General features: G+C 37.0%; 2 protein-coding genes across 2 annotated transcripts; both read left to right on the plus strand.

The window, feature by feature from the left end:
- Nucleotides 1–8,079: 8,079 nt before the first annotated feature.
- Nucleotides 8,080–11,602, plus strand: LOC129419256 (extracellular calcium-sensing receptor). The gene is given in 8 exon segments (XM_055174345.2): nt 8,080–8,285; nt 8,502–8,787; nt 9,170–9,982; nt 10,065–10,295; nt 10,376–10,499; nt 10,632–10,736; nt 10,739–10,814; nt 10,816–11,602. Coding segments are annotated over 8 exon segments (2,571 nt in total). The 3' UTR covers nt 11,546–11,602.
- A 1,680-nt stretch (nt 11,603–13,282) lies between these two features.
- Nucleotides 13,283–16,890, plus strand: LOC129419257 (extracellular calcium-sensing receptor-like). The gene is made up of 6 exons (XM_055174346.2): nt 13,283–13,497; nt 13,619–13,910; nt 14,068–14,859; nt 15,065–15,292; nt 15,547–15,670; nt 15,995–16,890. The coding sequence occupies exons 1-6, from the start codon at nt 13,283–13,285 to the stop codon at nt 16,888–16,890; spliced, it is 2,547 nt and encodes an 848-aa protein (XP_055030321.2).
- Nucleotides 16,891–17,752: the final 862 nt, after the last annotated feature.

Raw genomic sequence — 17,752 nt, forward strand, 5'->3', positions numbered from 1 at the left:
TCTCTTAACCCCTGGTTAAGTATGAACAGTGTGAAACGTGAAACAGATAACCCAGGATTCCGTTAACCCGGGGTTTAGAATAACCTGGTGTTAACTTTTCCAGTGTGAAAAGCATGTTTATATGTTGATAACCTCAAATGACACTAAATCTCCTGTTCATTTCTTCTGGTTGTGTAGTTAGCAGTTTGATGTGCTGCTCTGATGTGGAGCATCAGTGGCTAAAACAAGTGGGTTTCAATGTTTACATGCACAACAATATTCAAATAAAACAACTGCAAAACTAAGATGTAAACAGTGGTTTTTAATTACTCTTATTTGGCTAAAGTCATAATCAAAGTAAACACAAATCAAATTCATATTCAGATTTTAGCTTCACTATCAAAGTGCATCATGACCTACACACTTCAATCACAATACTAACGTTGTGTGGGAGTTTTGTGACTGGACACATATACACACACAGTGGTCAACCGTTTGGCTGTAAACAGATGGCTTCAAGCAGGAAAGGCCCTCTAGCTAGGTTTCCAACTGTCCCGTATTAGTCGGCATGTCCGTATTTTGGGTCTCATTTGATTTTAGTCCTGTATGTGACCTCCCATGTCTTGTTTTTGACTGCTACGTTGATCTAAACAGTGACTGATACAACAGGCTTGCTCGACTTCTTGTGGCTCCACAACAACTGAGAAGCACATGACGACAAAATCCAACAAGAGTGATTTGAGAATTCAGACAAAGTGGACTGCTATCGAAATGCTCTCGCGGTACTTTGATGTCATCCGCCTGTCTGTTCATGCGGCACCGCATGAAGTCAAACAAGTAGCAAGCAGTGCTGAACACTTGAGAATAATCTCAAACACAATCAGTATAAGCTAAAGGGGGTCATATAATATGATATCATGTTATCCTTTTATTATTTGTGCAAAGATCTTCATAATTAAAATGCTCAGTCCCAATTACAAAGAGATCACTGATCCAGACCTGCGTAATAAATCGATCTTAAAGGCCCCAACAAAACATTTCCAACTTTGCTTGGACATTCTCACACTTCTAATTCACATCCTGTGTGTTTTAATTAAAGTATTTGAAGTTGACTCTGCAAAACTACAGCTCACAGAATCATTGAATCTATGTTAGTTTTAGTTTGTCACATGTAAGATGAACATGAAGGGGATAACGTTTAATTACCCTTAGTGCAGAAGTCACAACTGTTTTGTCTTCCCTGCTGAAAAAACCAGCATACCAGCAAGACCAGCATATGTTGTGTTTTGGTGCTGGTTTGCTAGTGAACACCAGCTAAACCAGCATCAAACCAGCATCAGCACCAGCATTAGCACCAGCTAAACCAGCACCAAACCAGCATTAGCACCAGCTAAACCAGCATTAGCACCAGCATCCCATGCTGGTCATACCAGCATATGTTGTGTTTTGGTGCTGGTATGCTGTGACCACCAGCTAAACCAGCATAGACCAGCATAATTCCCATGCTGGTCCATGCTGGTTTGATGCTTTTTTTTTCAGCAGCGTTATACGGTAATGGTTCAATTTAAGGACTGTGTTAAAAGTACCTGCTGTACCAACAAACTGTTAATAAACCCATTGTATGTTGCCAAGGCATAAGAGTTATTATACAATTTTAATTAAGGGATTATAGCTATCATTTGGACAAAATACACTGTATACAAACAAAACCATGCCTGCACTGCTGCAGCAGACCACCTTTTGTCCTGTATTTGGTGAGGGTGACAAAGTTAGCAACCCTACATCTAACACATATAACAAATAATTAACTGCACTTTAAGCTTTCGTAATATTTAAAATAAAATATAATATAGTATCACAACAACGATGAACTTTATGTTGTTCAGGAGTAACATGGGGATGTAATAATGTCTGCGATTAATGGATTTATTCTATAACATGTAAAATGGGAACATGAAAGCATTAAAATTAAGCATTTTATGTAAACACCTTAATTTGAATACTGTATTATTTAGAATAAGGTCAGTAATTAGATTACTACTGTCCATGTAAACATAATCACTGGCTGACCCTGCTAACTTTACTTCAGTGGACTGCACCTTTTAAATTAAATGATCAAGTTCTCTAATCAAACAGCTTATATGACTTTATTTCTGAATGAGAATTGTATTGTAAAGTCTGATGTGCTACTGTGATGTCGGGGGAAGGGTGCTTAGACATGTGAGGCCTGAAATCACTGACTGACAAACTGCTAACTTTACTTCAGTGGACTGCACCTTTTAAATTAAATGATACAGTTCTCTAAACAAACAGCTTATATGACTTTATTTCTGAATGAGAATTGTATTGTAAAGTCTGATGTGCTACTGTGATGTCGGGGGAAGGGCGTTTAGACATGCGAGGCCTAAAATCACTGACTGACAAACTGCTAACTCAGAGGACTGCACCTTTTAAATTAAATGATACAGTTCTCTAAACAAACAGCTTATATGACTTTATTTCTGAATGAGAATTGTATATGTGTTGTAAAGTCTGATGTGCTACTGTGATGTCGGGGGAAGGGCGTTTAGACATGCGAGGCCTAAAATCACTGACTGACAAACTGCTAACTCAGAGGACTGCACCTTTTAAATTAAATGATACAGTTCTCTAAACAAACAGCTTATATGACTTTATTTCTGAATGAGAATTGTATATGTGTTGTAAAGTCTGATGTGCTACTGTGATGTCGGGGGAAGGGCGTTTAGACATGTGAGGCTTAAAATCACTGACTGACAAACTACTAACTTTACTTCAGAGGACTGCACCTTTTAAATTAAATGATACAGTTCTCTAAACAAACAGCTGGCTTATATGACTTTATTTCTGAATGAGAATTGTATATGTGTTGTAAAGTCTGATGTGCTACTGTGATGTCGGGGGAAGGGCGTTTAGACATGTGAGGCTTAAAATCACTGACTGACAAACTGCTAACTTTACTTCAGAGGACTGCACCTTTTAAATTAAATGATACAGTTCTCTAAACAAACAGCTGGCTTATATGACTTTATTTCTGAATGAGAATTGTATATGTGTTGTAAAGTCTGATGTGCTACTGTGATGTCGGGGGAAGGGTGCTCAGACATGTGAGAAATCACTGACTGACAAACTGCTAACTTTACTTCAGTGGACTGCACCTTTTAAATTAAATGATACAGTTCTCTAACAAACAGCTTATAGCCTATGACTTTATTTCTGAATGAGAATTGTATATGTGTTGTAAAGTCTGATGTGACGTGGTGGAAAGCATGAAATCACTGACTGACAAACTGCTAACTTTTGAATTCCAGCTATATAATTATAAAAATCATATAAACTTCATCTTGATTTGTGATTGTTTTTAGAGCTTTTAGTTAATAAACTGAAAATACACATTTATTCTTATTCTAGAAACTGAATATAATGATTAATGATGAAATATGGCATGAGGATTATGATTGTTTCTATGATTATATTATAAATCACTATCTGATGCCATGAGGTGATGTTTGCTGTGCTTACTGTGTGGAGTGGGGATTGGGCTACAGTCTGCTTAGCCATCTGAATTAAACAGAATGGTCAGAGATCGATTTTATTCAAATTAAACATAAAGAAGGAAAAAATATTCAAACCAATCAAACTGCAACAAAAAGCACACAATTCCTCATGTTTTAACATATTATCCTTACGAAAATTAACCATGGTTTTATTGTGTTAAAAGTGTATTAATCATGTTTTTTGGGGTAATGATTACTATCAGCAAAAGCATGGTTTTACTACACTAACCAATTATAGTTTTTGGTTATCAACAACCATGGTTATTTTGTGGTTACCATGGTTTACTATTTGTTTTTGTTTAACTGTAGTAAAACCATGGTTCATTTTCGTAAGCGTTGTGTCATATATATTTAATTAAATAAACAAAAACATTGTAATGACACCTACTGCATTAAATGTAAACATACCACTTTACTTTTAGAAAGAAATGTTTCCTTTAAAGCCTAATGTCCGTCTCCCCTGTATTAAACTGTTCCTGCACCATTAATAAACAACTGTTATCGATTTTATACAGCGCTGCGCATATTGGTCCGACTATGAAGTCAAACTACCGCGAGCACAGACGGTTGAGTGTGCTTTTGAATCGCTTTCGCAAAACTGTGATGTCACAAACCGATCGATCTGCGCAGCACAAACACACGTGCTGCCTGCATTACTGTACCGCGGGTCCTGTCAGTCACTCGATGAGTGAGTCGAGGGAGAGGCTGCACGGGATCTTTACACAGACGCGACAGAGAAACCGAGTATACGATGCAAAGTTGAGAAACACATCATAAGAGATCCTGATTCTTAATACAGGTTAGTCTGTTTTAAATTGATAGGGTTTATTTTAAACAACTGTAAATAATGTGTCCATTCTTTCATATAATATCTTCCGCAATCTCTACTGATCGCGTATTTGGCCTCTGATTGGTCAGATTATCATTATATTTAAAATGTGCAGTTCATTTAATGGCCGATTGGGGCGATATGGGGCCCTAATCTTCCTGGCCTGTGATTGGTCAGAATCTCCCGAGTGTGTATCTTTCAGGAAGTGCAGTTCTCCTAGAGGGCGCTGCATTATACACAAATTAGTGGGGGGGCATACACACTTTGAGTACACAAATCATGTAAAAGTGCATTTTTGGGACAAGTGAGATTTTAAGTTAGGACACCATTTTAGGACATGCTGAATGCCATTATATAGTCAAACAAATGAGGACATCAAAAAAGTCCTAAATTGTCAAGGTGGTCCTCAGTTTACTGGTGTGTACTCTGGTGAATGTCCCCAAAAGTGACATAAGTAAGTGCACACACACACACACACACACACACACACACACAGACAAGAAGTGCCTAATCATTATGTATTTTCCACTATTTATCTTAGGCCCTGTTTATATTAGAGCATTTGCGTTTTAAAACGGCATTTTAAAATAAAAACGATCCTCGTTTATACTGGCATTTTAAAAAGAATCTTCATCCACACCATAAATGCATGAAACATGTCCAATCATGTAACTGGGCATGCGCATAAAAGTGTAAAATAACTTATTACTCTAATAATAGTTTACCTTTGCACGTTTATGCAGCCTAGGGGTGTGCGATATTGACAAAAATTCATACCTGGGTCCTTTGCTGGCAACTATAACAGACACTATTTTTGAACCTATAAAAATGTGTTTGGGAAAGTCTTATACTGTTCTAGCTCCCCCCTACAACATATTAATATGATTAATAGGTTAATTTTGATTTATAACTAAACAGAAAGGTCTTTATGATTTAAAAAGAAAGCATTCAAGTGAACAGTACTAAACAGTAGCGAACTTGAAGCAAAAATACATTTCAGCAAATGCAAACTTCAATCAAACATAGTAAGAGGTGAAGTATTGCTTTAGTCTACCAGAAATGCTTCTTGCATTAATTTTTAAAAGTGTTCGAGGTCCGTGCACGTCCTCCGCTAGCAACACAGAAATAGCTAAAAGCGCAACGCCTGAACGAGCATTATATATTAATGACGATGAGTTTATTGTTTTTATTAATTTATATTAACAAAACTTATCAACAAAACATCGATTAAAATTAAGAGACAAATTATCTGAAACGAAATTCATTTTAAAGTAGCAAACAAAACTTACATTAAACTGGAAAATAATGTCTGACCCATTACAATTCTCCCTTCATATTGGCCTTTGCAACGCCTATATGGCGTTTAAAATTACAGTCTATCTTTCGTGAGCTAACTAAATTTAAACAAAACATAAACACATTACAACAATACTCAAACCCAACAATACTCAAACATTAATATAAAACAGACATTATCTATAAGGATACATGTTAAAACAATCCGATATAGCGTTTATAATAGCTGGTTGGTAGATGTTTACTATTTTTGGCAAAACCTCCGTTGCAAACCAACATTTACATGAATAAAATAATTTTTACTTTGAAAATGATGCGCTGTCACGTTAATATCAGCTGTTCGTTTACATAAGACTCCGTCTACGTTCATTTACACTCAGAGCAACGTCTGAGTTCTCAAACTAAAACAGGGTCTTCAGCGTTTGCGAACGAATCCATTTATGAGGGTCAAAAACGGTGATGTAGTGTAAATGAAAGGCGTAAACGTAGCAAAAGTAACGCGTTTTAAAGGATAAATGCATTAATGTAAACATAGCCTTAATGCAGTGACTTGATTTGGTCTTGGTCTTGTCTTGGTCTTGACTTGGTCTCGACTCGAAAGTCTTGGTCTTGTCTCGGTCTCGGCCTGTCTTGGTCATGACTTGGTCTCGGTTTACAGTAGGTGGTCTTGACTACAACACTACTTTGCACGGCTCGTCGTGAATGTGTTAGCATTTAGCCTTGCCCCATTCATTCCTTGGGATCCAAACAGGAATGCATTTAGAAGCCACCAAACACTTCCATGTTTCCCTATTTAAAAAGTGTTACATGAGTAGCTACACAAGTATGTTGGTGGCACAAAATAAGTTGTTGTGATTTTTTTTAACTGATTAAAATGAGACTTATATTATATGGAGGAAGAGCACTTAGTTTGCAGCACTTTGACCTCTGGCGCAGTAACATCATCACTCCTGTGAACTCCCCACTCTCGCTCAAACTTCCAAGTCAGGAATGATGATGTTGTGTTTTTCTGTCATACAATGTAGTTCTCATTTTTATCTGCCTAAAACAGTAACAATCTTTTAATAGGGAAAACATGGAAGTGTTTGTGGCTTCTAAATTCGTCTCTGTTTGGATCCTAAGGAATGAATGGAGCTAGGCTATGCTAACACATTCACGACACGCTGTGCAAAGATGAAGTGCACGCATTAAAAAAAGATAGGCATGTTTAATTCATCTAAACTGAGGTAAGAACAGTAAAATATTGAAAAACGGGGGTGTTTGCCTTTAAATTAAGGTAGCTCAAACATGGACTTTAGTCTTTGACTAGGATAAACCCTGTCTGGGAAACCGCCCCAAACTGTATTAATAATATATTTCTAAAATGCATTTATAAAGATATTGGAGCAGTTTTACCGGACAGGGTTTAGATTAATCCAGGACTACACTGTCAAAAATAAAGGAACGGAGCTGTCACTGGGGCAGTACCCTTTAAAAAAGGTCCTAATATGTACCATTTAGGTACAAATATGTACCTTTAAAGGTACATTTTGGCAGTTCAAAGTACTAATATGCACTCCTTGGGTGCAAAGGTTTACCTTTTTGAAAGGGTACTGTCCCAGTGACAACTTTTGTACCTTTATTTCTGAGAGTGTAGCCAATAGTTATATTAGGACATTTAAGTCGTTTTTGCAAACATACCTTACAAAAAACAATACTAGTGTGAGACACAACAATGAGACACAACAATGGCACTGATATGTTAAGATATGTCCGTGCTAGATTTTTTAAATTAAAGGACAAGTTCAGTATTTTACACTTAAAGCCCTGTTTTCAGATTGTTTATAATGAAATAGAACGGTTTTGACTGAAATTTGGACATATGATGCTGTCCCAAGAATTTTCGGGTGTTTGTTCTATCACCTCCCACCTCTACAATGGGCCTATAGGTGCACTGGAACAATCCTTCCGAAAATGCATTAAACTTTTGTTTAGAAAGACGTGAAACTCACCGAGTGGTCAGGGGTGTTTGATATGCTCACACAAAAATTGCTGCAAAGGATGCTTTCCAACAGCTGTTTTACCAATCGTTGTAAACTTGTGGACTTATTTTTCCAAACGTATCTATCTATCGGATCCTGTCTGGATAGCCTCAATTGCAATAAAATTCATTATAAAGAGCTTCTAAAGATCTTCTGTGTTTAGTGAATAAGGAGGTCTAGACCTAAAGAGTCGTCTGATTGGACCCAATCCAAACATAACAACAAAGACAATTGCACTGTTTTTCTGTCACTCATTTTAACTGCTTTCATTATTGGCTAAAGTCATTATGCATTATGGCCTAATGCTGGCACATTCAGGCTATACATATAAACCAGGAGACAGCCTCAGCTTCAGCAAGAAGCTACATACTGCAGAGTCATGCCGGTTCTTGCAACCATTTTGATGATTATCCCATTTACTGTAACTGCTGCACAACCTAACTGTACAGCTTATGGAACAGATGAACTTCTTTATTTCTCAAAAGAGGGTGATGCCTTTATTGGGGGCATTTTTTCATTTCACCAAAATCCAGCTGATGTAAATCCAACACTCTTGAGCAATCCGGGAAACAGCAGGTGTTACGGGTAAGATGGTGACAACAAAACCCTCTTTATATAATTTTTATTTTATTTTACTTGGTAAGCTAAACTTATTAAAATATATATATAATTATAATAATATAATAATTTTATATTATTATTACATTATAATAATATAATTTTAATATAATGTGACAAAAACATTACTGCCAAAAAGATCTATGCTGGAACAAAACATCTCTCTGACATACTGGTTTTCAGACTTGATCTTGGAGAGCTGCTGTATGCCATAACAATGATTTTTGCAATTGAGGAAATAAACAACAGCACAGACCTTCTTCCTGGCTTTACACTTGGATACCGCATCTATGGCTCTTGCCCAAGCATTCCTCTCTCTGTTAGAGCATCACTAGCTCTAATGAATGGGCAAATAGAGTCAGAAAAGAGCTGTGAAAGTCCGGCTACTGTACTAGCTGTGATTGGGGATACTACATCCACATCTACTATAGACATTGCAAGGACCATGGGTCCATTTAAAATACCTGTGGTAAGTATATAGTCAAGACTGGGTGTAATGTTTTTACATTGAATGGTAAGTAAAATAGCTTAATCTGAAGCATTATAAAGCTTGTTATGTTCAAGAGGGCAGAAATAGCTTGTTGTGTTTAGGTTTTGTGGTATTGATGTACAGTACATGTGCATACAGATACAATTCATTATGGTTTGCTCATTAAAGTGTGTACGTGCTAATTGTACTGTGTTGAGTCTATACAGTCATCTAGCTGTACATCACTGCACATGCTCTCTTATCTGACACACTTTCTTTAACTTTCTCTGCTTATGAGCTGATGTTTTACAAATGTGCATTGAACTTGTATTAGAGGTGTATAAAATGTAAAAACTAAATGATATTTTTGTCTTTGTTTCAGCTAAGCCATTCAGCAACCTGTGCATGTCTCAGTAATAGACAGCAATATCCCTCTTTCTTCAGGACTATTCCTAGTGATCACTACCAGAGCAGAGCGCTTGCTAAACTAGTCAAGTATTTTGGTTGGACCTGGGTTGGGGCTGTGAGAAGCAGAGGTGACTACGGCAACAACGGCATGGCCACTTTTCTAGAAGCGGCCGAGAACGAGGGCGTCTGCGTCGAATACTCAGTGGCTATTTACAGAACTGATCCAAGAGAAAAGTTTTTGGAAGTTGTAGATTTAATCAAAAAGTCCACATCTAAAGTCATAGTAGCTTTTGCGGACGGCAACGATCTGGACATTCTGATAAAAGAGCTTTATTACCAAAATGTAACTGGCTTTCAGTGGGTTGGAAGTGAGGGCTGGATCACATATAGATATGTAGCAACCCAGATAAACTATGCTGTGCTCAAAGGGGCAGTTGGCTTTGCTGTGCCCAATGCATATATACCTGGATTGAGGGAGTTTATTGAAAGTAGCCGTCCCTCTTTGAGACCAGGTAATACAGGACTGGTTGAGCTATGGGAAAATGTGTTTCAGTGCACTTTAAACTCAACTGCACAAAGTATCTCCAAAATGTGCAATAAAGAGGAGTCCCTAGCGAATACATACACACGTTTTACAGATGTGTCAGATTCCAGCTTTTTCAACAACGTCTACAAAGCAGTATATGCAGTCGCTCATGCTATAAAAGGACTACTTGCATGTAAGAAAGGAATGGGGCCATTTCCTAACAAAACATGTGCAGAAAAAGGAAAAATACAGCCTTGGCAGGTGTGAATGAACTTAAGTCTGTAATCATCTGTAATTCTAAACTGCTGTGATGTGTGTATAACAAACACCACTGTTTATCCAGGTGCTGCATTACCTGACCCAGGTGAACTTTACAAGCAAAAATGGGGAAAATGTTAACTTTGATGCAAGTGGTGATCCAGCTGCACGTTATGCTCTGGTTAATTGGCAAATGAATGATGAAGGAATGATAATATTTGAAGCCATTGGACTATATGATGCATCTTGGCCCGATGGACAACAGATTAGAATAAAAGATGAGATCAGTGCAGTATGGGCAGGAAATCAGAAAAATGTAAGCTAATGAGAAAATAATTCATGATTAGCTAGTGTAAACATACAATGCTTTCCTAACAGTGCTTGTGTATGTTTTAGGTCCCCCAGTCTGTGTGTAGTGAATCTTGCCCTCCAGGCACCAGCAGGGCCTTTGTTAAAGGAAAACCCATCTGCTGCTTTGACTGCATACCGTGTGCAGATGGAGAATTTAGCAACAACACAAGTGAGATGACAAGGCCTCTAATATTAACAGTGATACTTCTCATGTTTCTGTGTGGTCAGCTGAAAATCTGCGTGATGTTACGTTGTGTTAAAATGATGCTATTCTCTCTTTGTAATTTGTTTATGCTTTCAGATGCAGTAACATGTCTGCCTTGCCCTCTTGAGTACAACTCAAATGGAAACAGAACTCGATGTGAACTTAAAAACATTGAATTCTTGTCTTTTAATGAAGTAATGGGTAATATACTAGTGACCTTTTCTTTGTGTGGAGGATGTCTCACAATCACAACAGGGCTGATTTTCTTCTGCCACAGACATACTCCCATAGTAAAAGCCAATAACTCCGAGCTGAGCTTTCTGCTGCTCTTCTCATTGACTCTGTGTTTTCTCTGTTCACTTACTTTCATTGGTCGCCCCACCGAGTGGTCCTGTATGTTGCGTCACACAGCGTTTGGGATCACTTTTGTCCTCTGTATCTCCTGTGTTCTGGGGAAAACAATAGTGGTGTTAATGGCATTCAAGGCCACACTTCCAGGAAGTAATGTCATGAAATGGTTTGGGCCTCTTCAGCAGAGACTCAGTGTTCTTGCTTTTACTCTCATACAAGTGCTTATTTGCGTGCTTTGGTTAACAACATCACCACCATTTCCTTACAAAAACATGAATCATTATAATGATAAAATAATTCTTGAGTGTAATTCAGGCTCACCCGTAGGTTTCTGGGCTGTGCTGGGTTATATTGGCCTATTAGCCATATTGTGCTTCATTCTGGCTTTTCTGGCTCGGACGCTGCCTGATAATTTCAATGAAGCTAAATTCATCACATTCAGTATGCTCATATTCTGTGCTGTGTGGATAGCATTTATCCCAGCTTATGTCAGTTCACCTGGAAAATTTACTGTAGCTGTTGAGATATTTGCTATTTTGGCCTCCAGTTATGGGATGTTATTTTGTATATTTATTCCCAAATGCTACATAATCTTATTCAAACCAGAGATGAACTCTAAAAAACGTTTGATGTGTAAAGCGCCTTCAAAAGTTAACTGAATAACATGTTTTGGTCTATGACACCACCGCTATTAAATCTCAACAATAAACTATTTATTTAGGCATCAGTTTTAAAGGCTGGTGTAACATTGCTTTTGCTAATAATTTGTGCATAAATAAATAAATATTTTTAAAATAATTTCTTTCAAAAATGGACATACTGTATAACGCATGTACATTACTTCTGAATACTTCCTTTGAACTGAGTAGTTTAAAAATAAGATGTTATATTCAATTAACTGATTAAATTTCTGATTGACTGGATTCATCATCATTGTCAGTTTTGTCCAAAAATATATAATTTTTTTAACTTATTCTTATTTTGTATCACCCACCTAATGTTTATCCAAAAATATTAATAAATGCTATTAAATTGTTCACTAAACTCTACGTGTATAATGTTTTATTAAGAAATATGATGCTAAAGATGGCAAAAAGAAGTGAGGCTGTAAATGTAAGATATATTAAACATAAAATATATATTTACCAGAAACATGAACGGTTTGGTGACATCACCATTTGACATCACTGGTGAAATATAAATAATAATATAATAATAAAAACAATCTATACTCTAGAAAATACTAAGTTATTTAAATTAATGGTTATGTAAACTGCAAACAAACCCTGAGAAACAGACCACCATAAGGTATTTTAAACCCAGGGGTTAAGTATGTCCATATATTAACATATATAAACACCCCAGAATTTTTTTTTAAATGTAAAAAATACTTTATCCAAAGACGGCAGAATACCCACTATAATGATCAGTTTTTGAAGGTTCTGTTTATGCCTTTGATCATTAAAGGTGCAAAGTTTAAATTTGAGAAGAAATGCAATATTGACAGAAAATGCAATATAATAAACATAACAATGTTTTCAGTGGTGTATAAATACCTTACATAATAAACCGTTATGTTTTTTTTTACCTTAGAATGAGCCATTTCTATCTACATACATGGCGGGTCCACTTACATGGAAGTCGCCATTTTGTGCCACCATGTTTCTACAATACAGACAAACTGCTCTAGAGAACGTGTTTTGACACGTCTCATCACTTGAGTGGCTACTCTTCACTTCCTCAGACGATGACATCTTTGTCCTGTGTAGGCCACTGTAGCTTTCCTATTTGCTTCAAGGGGGGAGGGGGGTGGATTGACCCGTTGGTAGCAATTCGCAACAACAAAATTTACAAATTGCACCTTTAAAAAAGAACTGAACTGTAAAAAAATATCTTAAATATCTCAAATCTTTCTCATATTTGACTGGGATCATTATCAACAAAAAAAAATTAACAAATCTTATTACCAAATTACATACATGATTTTTGTTGACACTTAAATTGTAGGTGCCAAACATTGTAATTATTTGTCTACATGCATAAAGATGGACATTTTGGCCTGTTGCTTCATGCTGTTTCTTCACCGTCTCACTCAATCAACGCCTAGTTGTCAAGTCCCCTTCCTGTATTAAATAAAAAACAATGCAACTAAAATATTGAACAACACGTATTGATTCCTGCATTCCGTTTATATGAACTTTGTCTAGCAATATATAAAAGAAATACATGTTAAAAAATACAATGACTCGCATCCAAATGTTGCACCTCCTTCAAACAAGGTCCACCTGTGTCGTTTCCCAAAAGATTATGGCCACTGTCACCTCTATAAATACAGCAAAATTTTACTATTAACTGACACATCTCTTACATTGACAGTATATATATTGAACAGGTAAATGGAGCCACTCGTTGCACTCCTGCATATGGTAATGGCCATCATGACTTTCTCTAAAGCCAATGAGACTGTATGTCATCTGCGTGGAGAGCCTACCTACCCTAAGTTAGGGAAAGATGGAGACATAGTACTTGGAGGGGTTTTTTCCTTCCATAGCAGCTGGGAGGTCAGACAGCTGGCATATACAGTTACTCCACCTCCACTAAAGTGCATCAAGTGAGTAAAATCTAGTTTTTAGACTGTATTCAAGTACTTTATTGAACATTTTTATGATATTTTTAAGTTTCGTCTGATTATTATTTAGGATTTTGTTAATGTTTTTTGTTCTTTTAACCAGTCTTAATTTCAGAGACTTCCAGTATGCGCAGTCAATGCTCTTCGCTATAGAGGAGATTAACAACAGCACCACTTTGCTGCCGGGGGTCTCATTGGGCTACAAGATCTACGACACATGCGGCTCTTTGGCTGTGGGGGTTCAAGCAGCTATGGCGCTTGCTAATGGGTTTGAGAAAACATCAGTTGAAGGACCCTGCACAAAGCCATCTGAGGTGCAAGCCATCATAGGAGATACAAGCTCATCAGCTTGCATAGTAATAACAAAGAGTATTGGACCACTAAAGATTCCATTGGTATGTTTAATATGCCAAATTTCAATAGTCTGTAATAACATATGCACGTCATCATATGTGTGTTCTTGAATCCAATACATGTAACTATACTAAATGCATTAGGAGGACTAAATGGATCTTAATCTTAATTACAAAAAACATCTCAATTTTCTTCTAGATCAGTCATTATGCCACTTGTGAGTGTCTCAGTGACAAAATTAAATATCCTTCATTTCTTCGAACTATTGCAAGTGATTATTATCAAAGCAGAGCACTGGCAGAGCTTGTAAGACAGTTTGGTTGGACCTGGGTGGGAGCCATCAGGTCAGATGATGATTATGGTAACAGTGGAATGGCCACTTTCACTAAAGTCGCTGAGCAGATGGGCATCTGTCTGGAATATTCCCTACCAATTTACAGAACCTACGCTGAAGATAAAGTACTGAGAATAATTGAGCATATTAAAAGCTCTACTTCTCGAGTAATTGTGGGATTTCTTGTGCACTGGGATTTGGAGTTTCTGTTGCATAAACTTATTGAACACAACATTACAGGATTTCAGTGGGTGGGCACAGAAAGCTGGATCTCAGATTCAGTCATCGCCAGTATGGATAAGCACCATATTTTACAAGGGGCCATTGGTCTGGCTATTCCCAAAAATCAAGTAACAGGTCTTAAAGAATTTATTCTAGATATAAAGCCATTGAAATCATCAGGAAGTGCCATTTTCAGTGAGCTTTGGGAAGCTTTGTTTGATTGTAAATACTCCCCTAAGAATGATTCAACATTCACAACTGAATGTACCGGTAATGAGAAACTGTCAGACATGCAAAATACATTCACAGACATGTCACTCATGCCCATCTTCAGCAATGTGTATAAAGGAGTGTATGCTGTTGCTCATACACTTCATGACCTTCTGGGCTGCAAGGACAAATGTGCCACAAAGAAACAGCCTGACCCCTCAACAGTGCGTTAACACCATATTCATATTCTACTGTACCTTCATTTGCAAATATATTTTCTTTAAAGTGTTTGTACATTACAAAAAATTATATATCAAATAGTATGTAACATAATTAGTAATGCTTATTGATGGATAGTCTAAGAATGAGCCTGTATGATTTGTTTATTCATCATTAGATATTATAATAAAATTGTATTAACTCTTTCAGTTTTTAAAGTACCTGAAAAAAGTACGATTTAAGACCAAAGATGGTGAGGAAGTTTACTTTGATGAAAATGGAGATCCAATTGCAAAATATGAGATAATAAACTGGCAACCAAGTAAAATAAAACATGATGATTTCGTCCCTGTTGGACTTTATGATTCATCTTTTTCTGTAAAAGATCGCTTGTCAGTGAATATGGCTGCAATTGTTTGGGCAAACAATAAGACAAAGGTGAGATTATGATGCATATTATGTAAGTGTGTTGTGTGCGTGCATGCAAGTGTGTGTGTGTGTGTGTGTGTGTGTGTGTGTGTGTGTGTGTGTGTGTGTGTGTGTGTGTGTGTGTGTGCGTGCGCGCACGCGCGTGTGTGTGTGTGTGCGCGCACGCGCGTGTGTGTGTGTGTAGTGTATCTGAATAAAACAATGCAACAATACATGCAATACATGTATCAGTTTTTTTAAATGTTTAAATCTATGGGTTGCAGGTGCCCGTGTCTGTGTGCAGTGCAAGTTGTCCTCCTGGCACTAGAAAGGCTGTGCAAAAAGGAAAACCTATATGTTGTTATGACTGCATACCATGTACAGAAGGTGAAATCAGTAACACTACAGGTACAATACATGAATTTATACCAGGGGGCTGTGGAATGCTTTATTCTGATTGGTTGAGAAATGTTCTACGGATATGCATTATTTTTCGATAAACTCACCCTAACTTATCAAATTCATAGTAGCGCATAACCACATTGGGTGTGCATTATTTCCTAATAATTTAACGACCAGTTGATAATCAATTTCTTACTTAAAACAGCTTGCGATAAATAAAGCTATTTCTATGCATATTTACCTATAAGTGTAATGTGAAGCAATTATAAACATCTTGATTCTTTCTCATATTTATTTGTTGCTTTAATTTGTTATTACACCTTATAACAGATTCTATAACATGTCTGCGGTGCAATGAAGACTTCTGGTCAAATCTACAAAAGGATGGATGTGTTGAGAAGGAGACAGAATATTTGTCTTATGAGGAGATCATGGGAATTTTGCTCACAACTATTTCAGTTATTGGTGCATTTACAACCACGATAATCGCAGTCATATTTTTCAGATATAAAAACACTCCCATAGTAAAAGCCAACAACTCAGAGTTAAGCTTCCTGCTGCTCTTTTCATTGACTTTGTGTTTTCTCTGTTCACTTACTTTCATTGGTCGACCCTCTGAGTGGTCCTGTATGTTGCGCCACACAGCATTTGGAATCACTTTTGTCCTCTGTATCTCCTGTGTTCTGGGGAAAACAATAGTGGTGTTAATGGCATTCAGGGCCACACTTCCAGGAAGTAATGTCATGAAATGGTTTGGGCCTGCACAACAGAGACTCAGTGTTTTCGCCTTTACACTTATACAAGTTCTCATCTGTGTGCTTTGGCTAACAATATCTCCTCCTTTTCCCTTTAAAAATTTAGATTACTTCAAAGAAAAGATCATATTAGAGTGTAACGTGGGCTCAGCTGTAGGTTTTTGGGCTGTTTTAGGTTATATAGGATTTCTTGCCCTGTTGTGCTTTATTCTGGCTTTCCTGGCTCGGAAACTACCTGATAACTTCAATGAAGCTAAATTCATCACATTCAGTATGCTCATATTCTGTGCTGTATGGGTTGCTTTTATTCCAGCTTATGTCAGCTCACCTGGAAAATTTACTGTAGCTGTGGAGATATTTGCTATTTTAGCCTCTAGTTTTGGGTTGCTGTTATGCATATTTCTCCCAAAATGCTATGTGATTTTACTTAAACCAGAGAAGAATTCTAAGAAGCACATAATGGGAAAGTAAAAATCTGTGAATTTTCTTTAAAATAGTACTATTTACAAAAATTGTGTAAATATGGTAAAATACTGTATAAATAAAAATGTCAAATAAAATGGTAATTGCAAATGTACAAAAAAACACTTAAATAAAAGAGATAATATTGACTCATTTTCTAGGATAAAGCAAATGCCCACTCATTCTTTGAAGTCATTTTATTTAGCTTAATTTTCAGCCAGAAGACCTCTGACTTGTATTAACTGCGGTTGTAGCGAGTAACCTTTTTGGTAACATTTTATTAAAACAGTGTTGAATAACAACAACAACAACAAAAAACCTATAATAATCAGTTAGGGCAGGGTGTTGAGATATTTAATGTTTTAAGGGACACCATGAAACTTTTTGGCCACTAGGGGGTGCTAGACATGTATTTTTCACGCCTAGCGCCCCTAGAGGCCACAAGCGCCGCAGCACTGTCGCAAAGAAAAGGAACTGGCCAACCTTAAAACTAAACTAAAAACTAAACATTTAAAACGCTAAACGATCAACATTTTGAGACAACAGGGAGAAACGCAGTCATGTTACAACTTTCTGATGAAGAACTCGTCGTGGCAGAAGCCATTTCTCAATCTGAAGGTTGCAGCCTCCGGATGTCGTATTTCTAAGCTGCATACGTCATCAAGACTCTCTTATTTCACAATATTAACAATTGTACAGTTGACTATTATACTTAGTTAATCGTAAATTGTTGCAGTATGCTTATGACTTGCGAATGTAATGCTCAGTTTACCTTAATAAACCAGGCTTCATGACGTATGCAGCCTGCATGTTTGACCTCCGGAGGCTGCAGCCTTCCAATTGTGAAACGACGAGAAATATTTCACTGCCT

Source organism: Misgurnus anguillicaudatus, chromosome 15 (assembly GCF_027580225.2).
Source record: "Misgurnus anguillicaudatus chromosome 15, ASM2758022v2, whole genome shotgun sequence".
Classification (NCBI taxonomy): Eukaryota; Metazoa; Chordata; class Actinopteri; order Cypriniformes; family Cobitidae; genus Misgurnus; species Misgurnus anguillicaudatus.

Excerpts from the sequence above, each read along its gene's own strand:
- LOC129419257 (XM_055174346.2), top strand. The coding sequence starts at position 13,283 with ATGGAGCCACTCGTTGCACTCCTGCATATGGTAATGGCCATCATGACT. Across the intron at positions 14,860-15,064 it reads AACAGCCTGACCCCTCAACA|TTTTTAAAGTACCTGAAAAA; the intron begins GTGCGTTAACAC and ends TAACTCTTTCAG. Across the intron at positions 15,671-15,994 it reads TGAAATCAGTAACACTACAG|ATTCTATAACATGTCTGCGG; the intron begins GTACAATACATG and ends ACCTTATAACAG.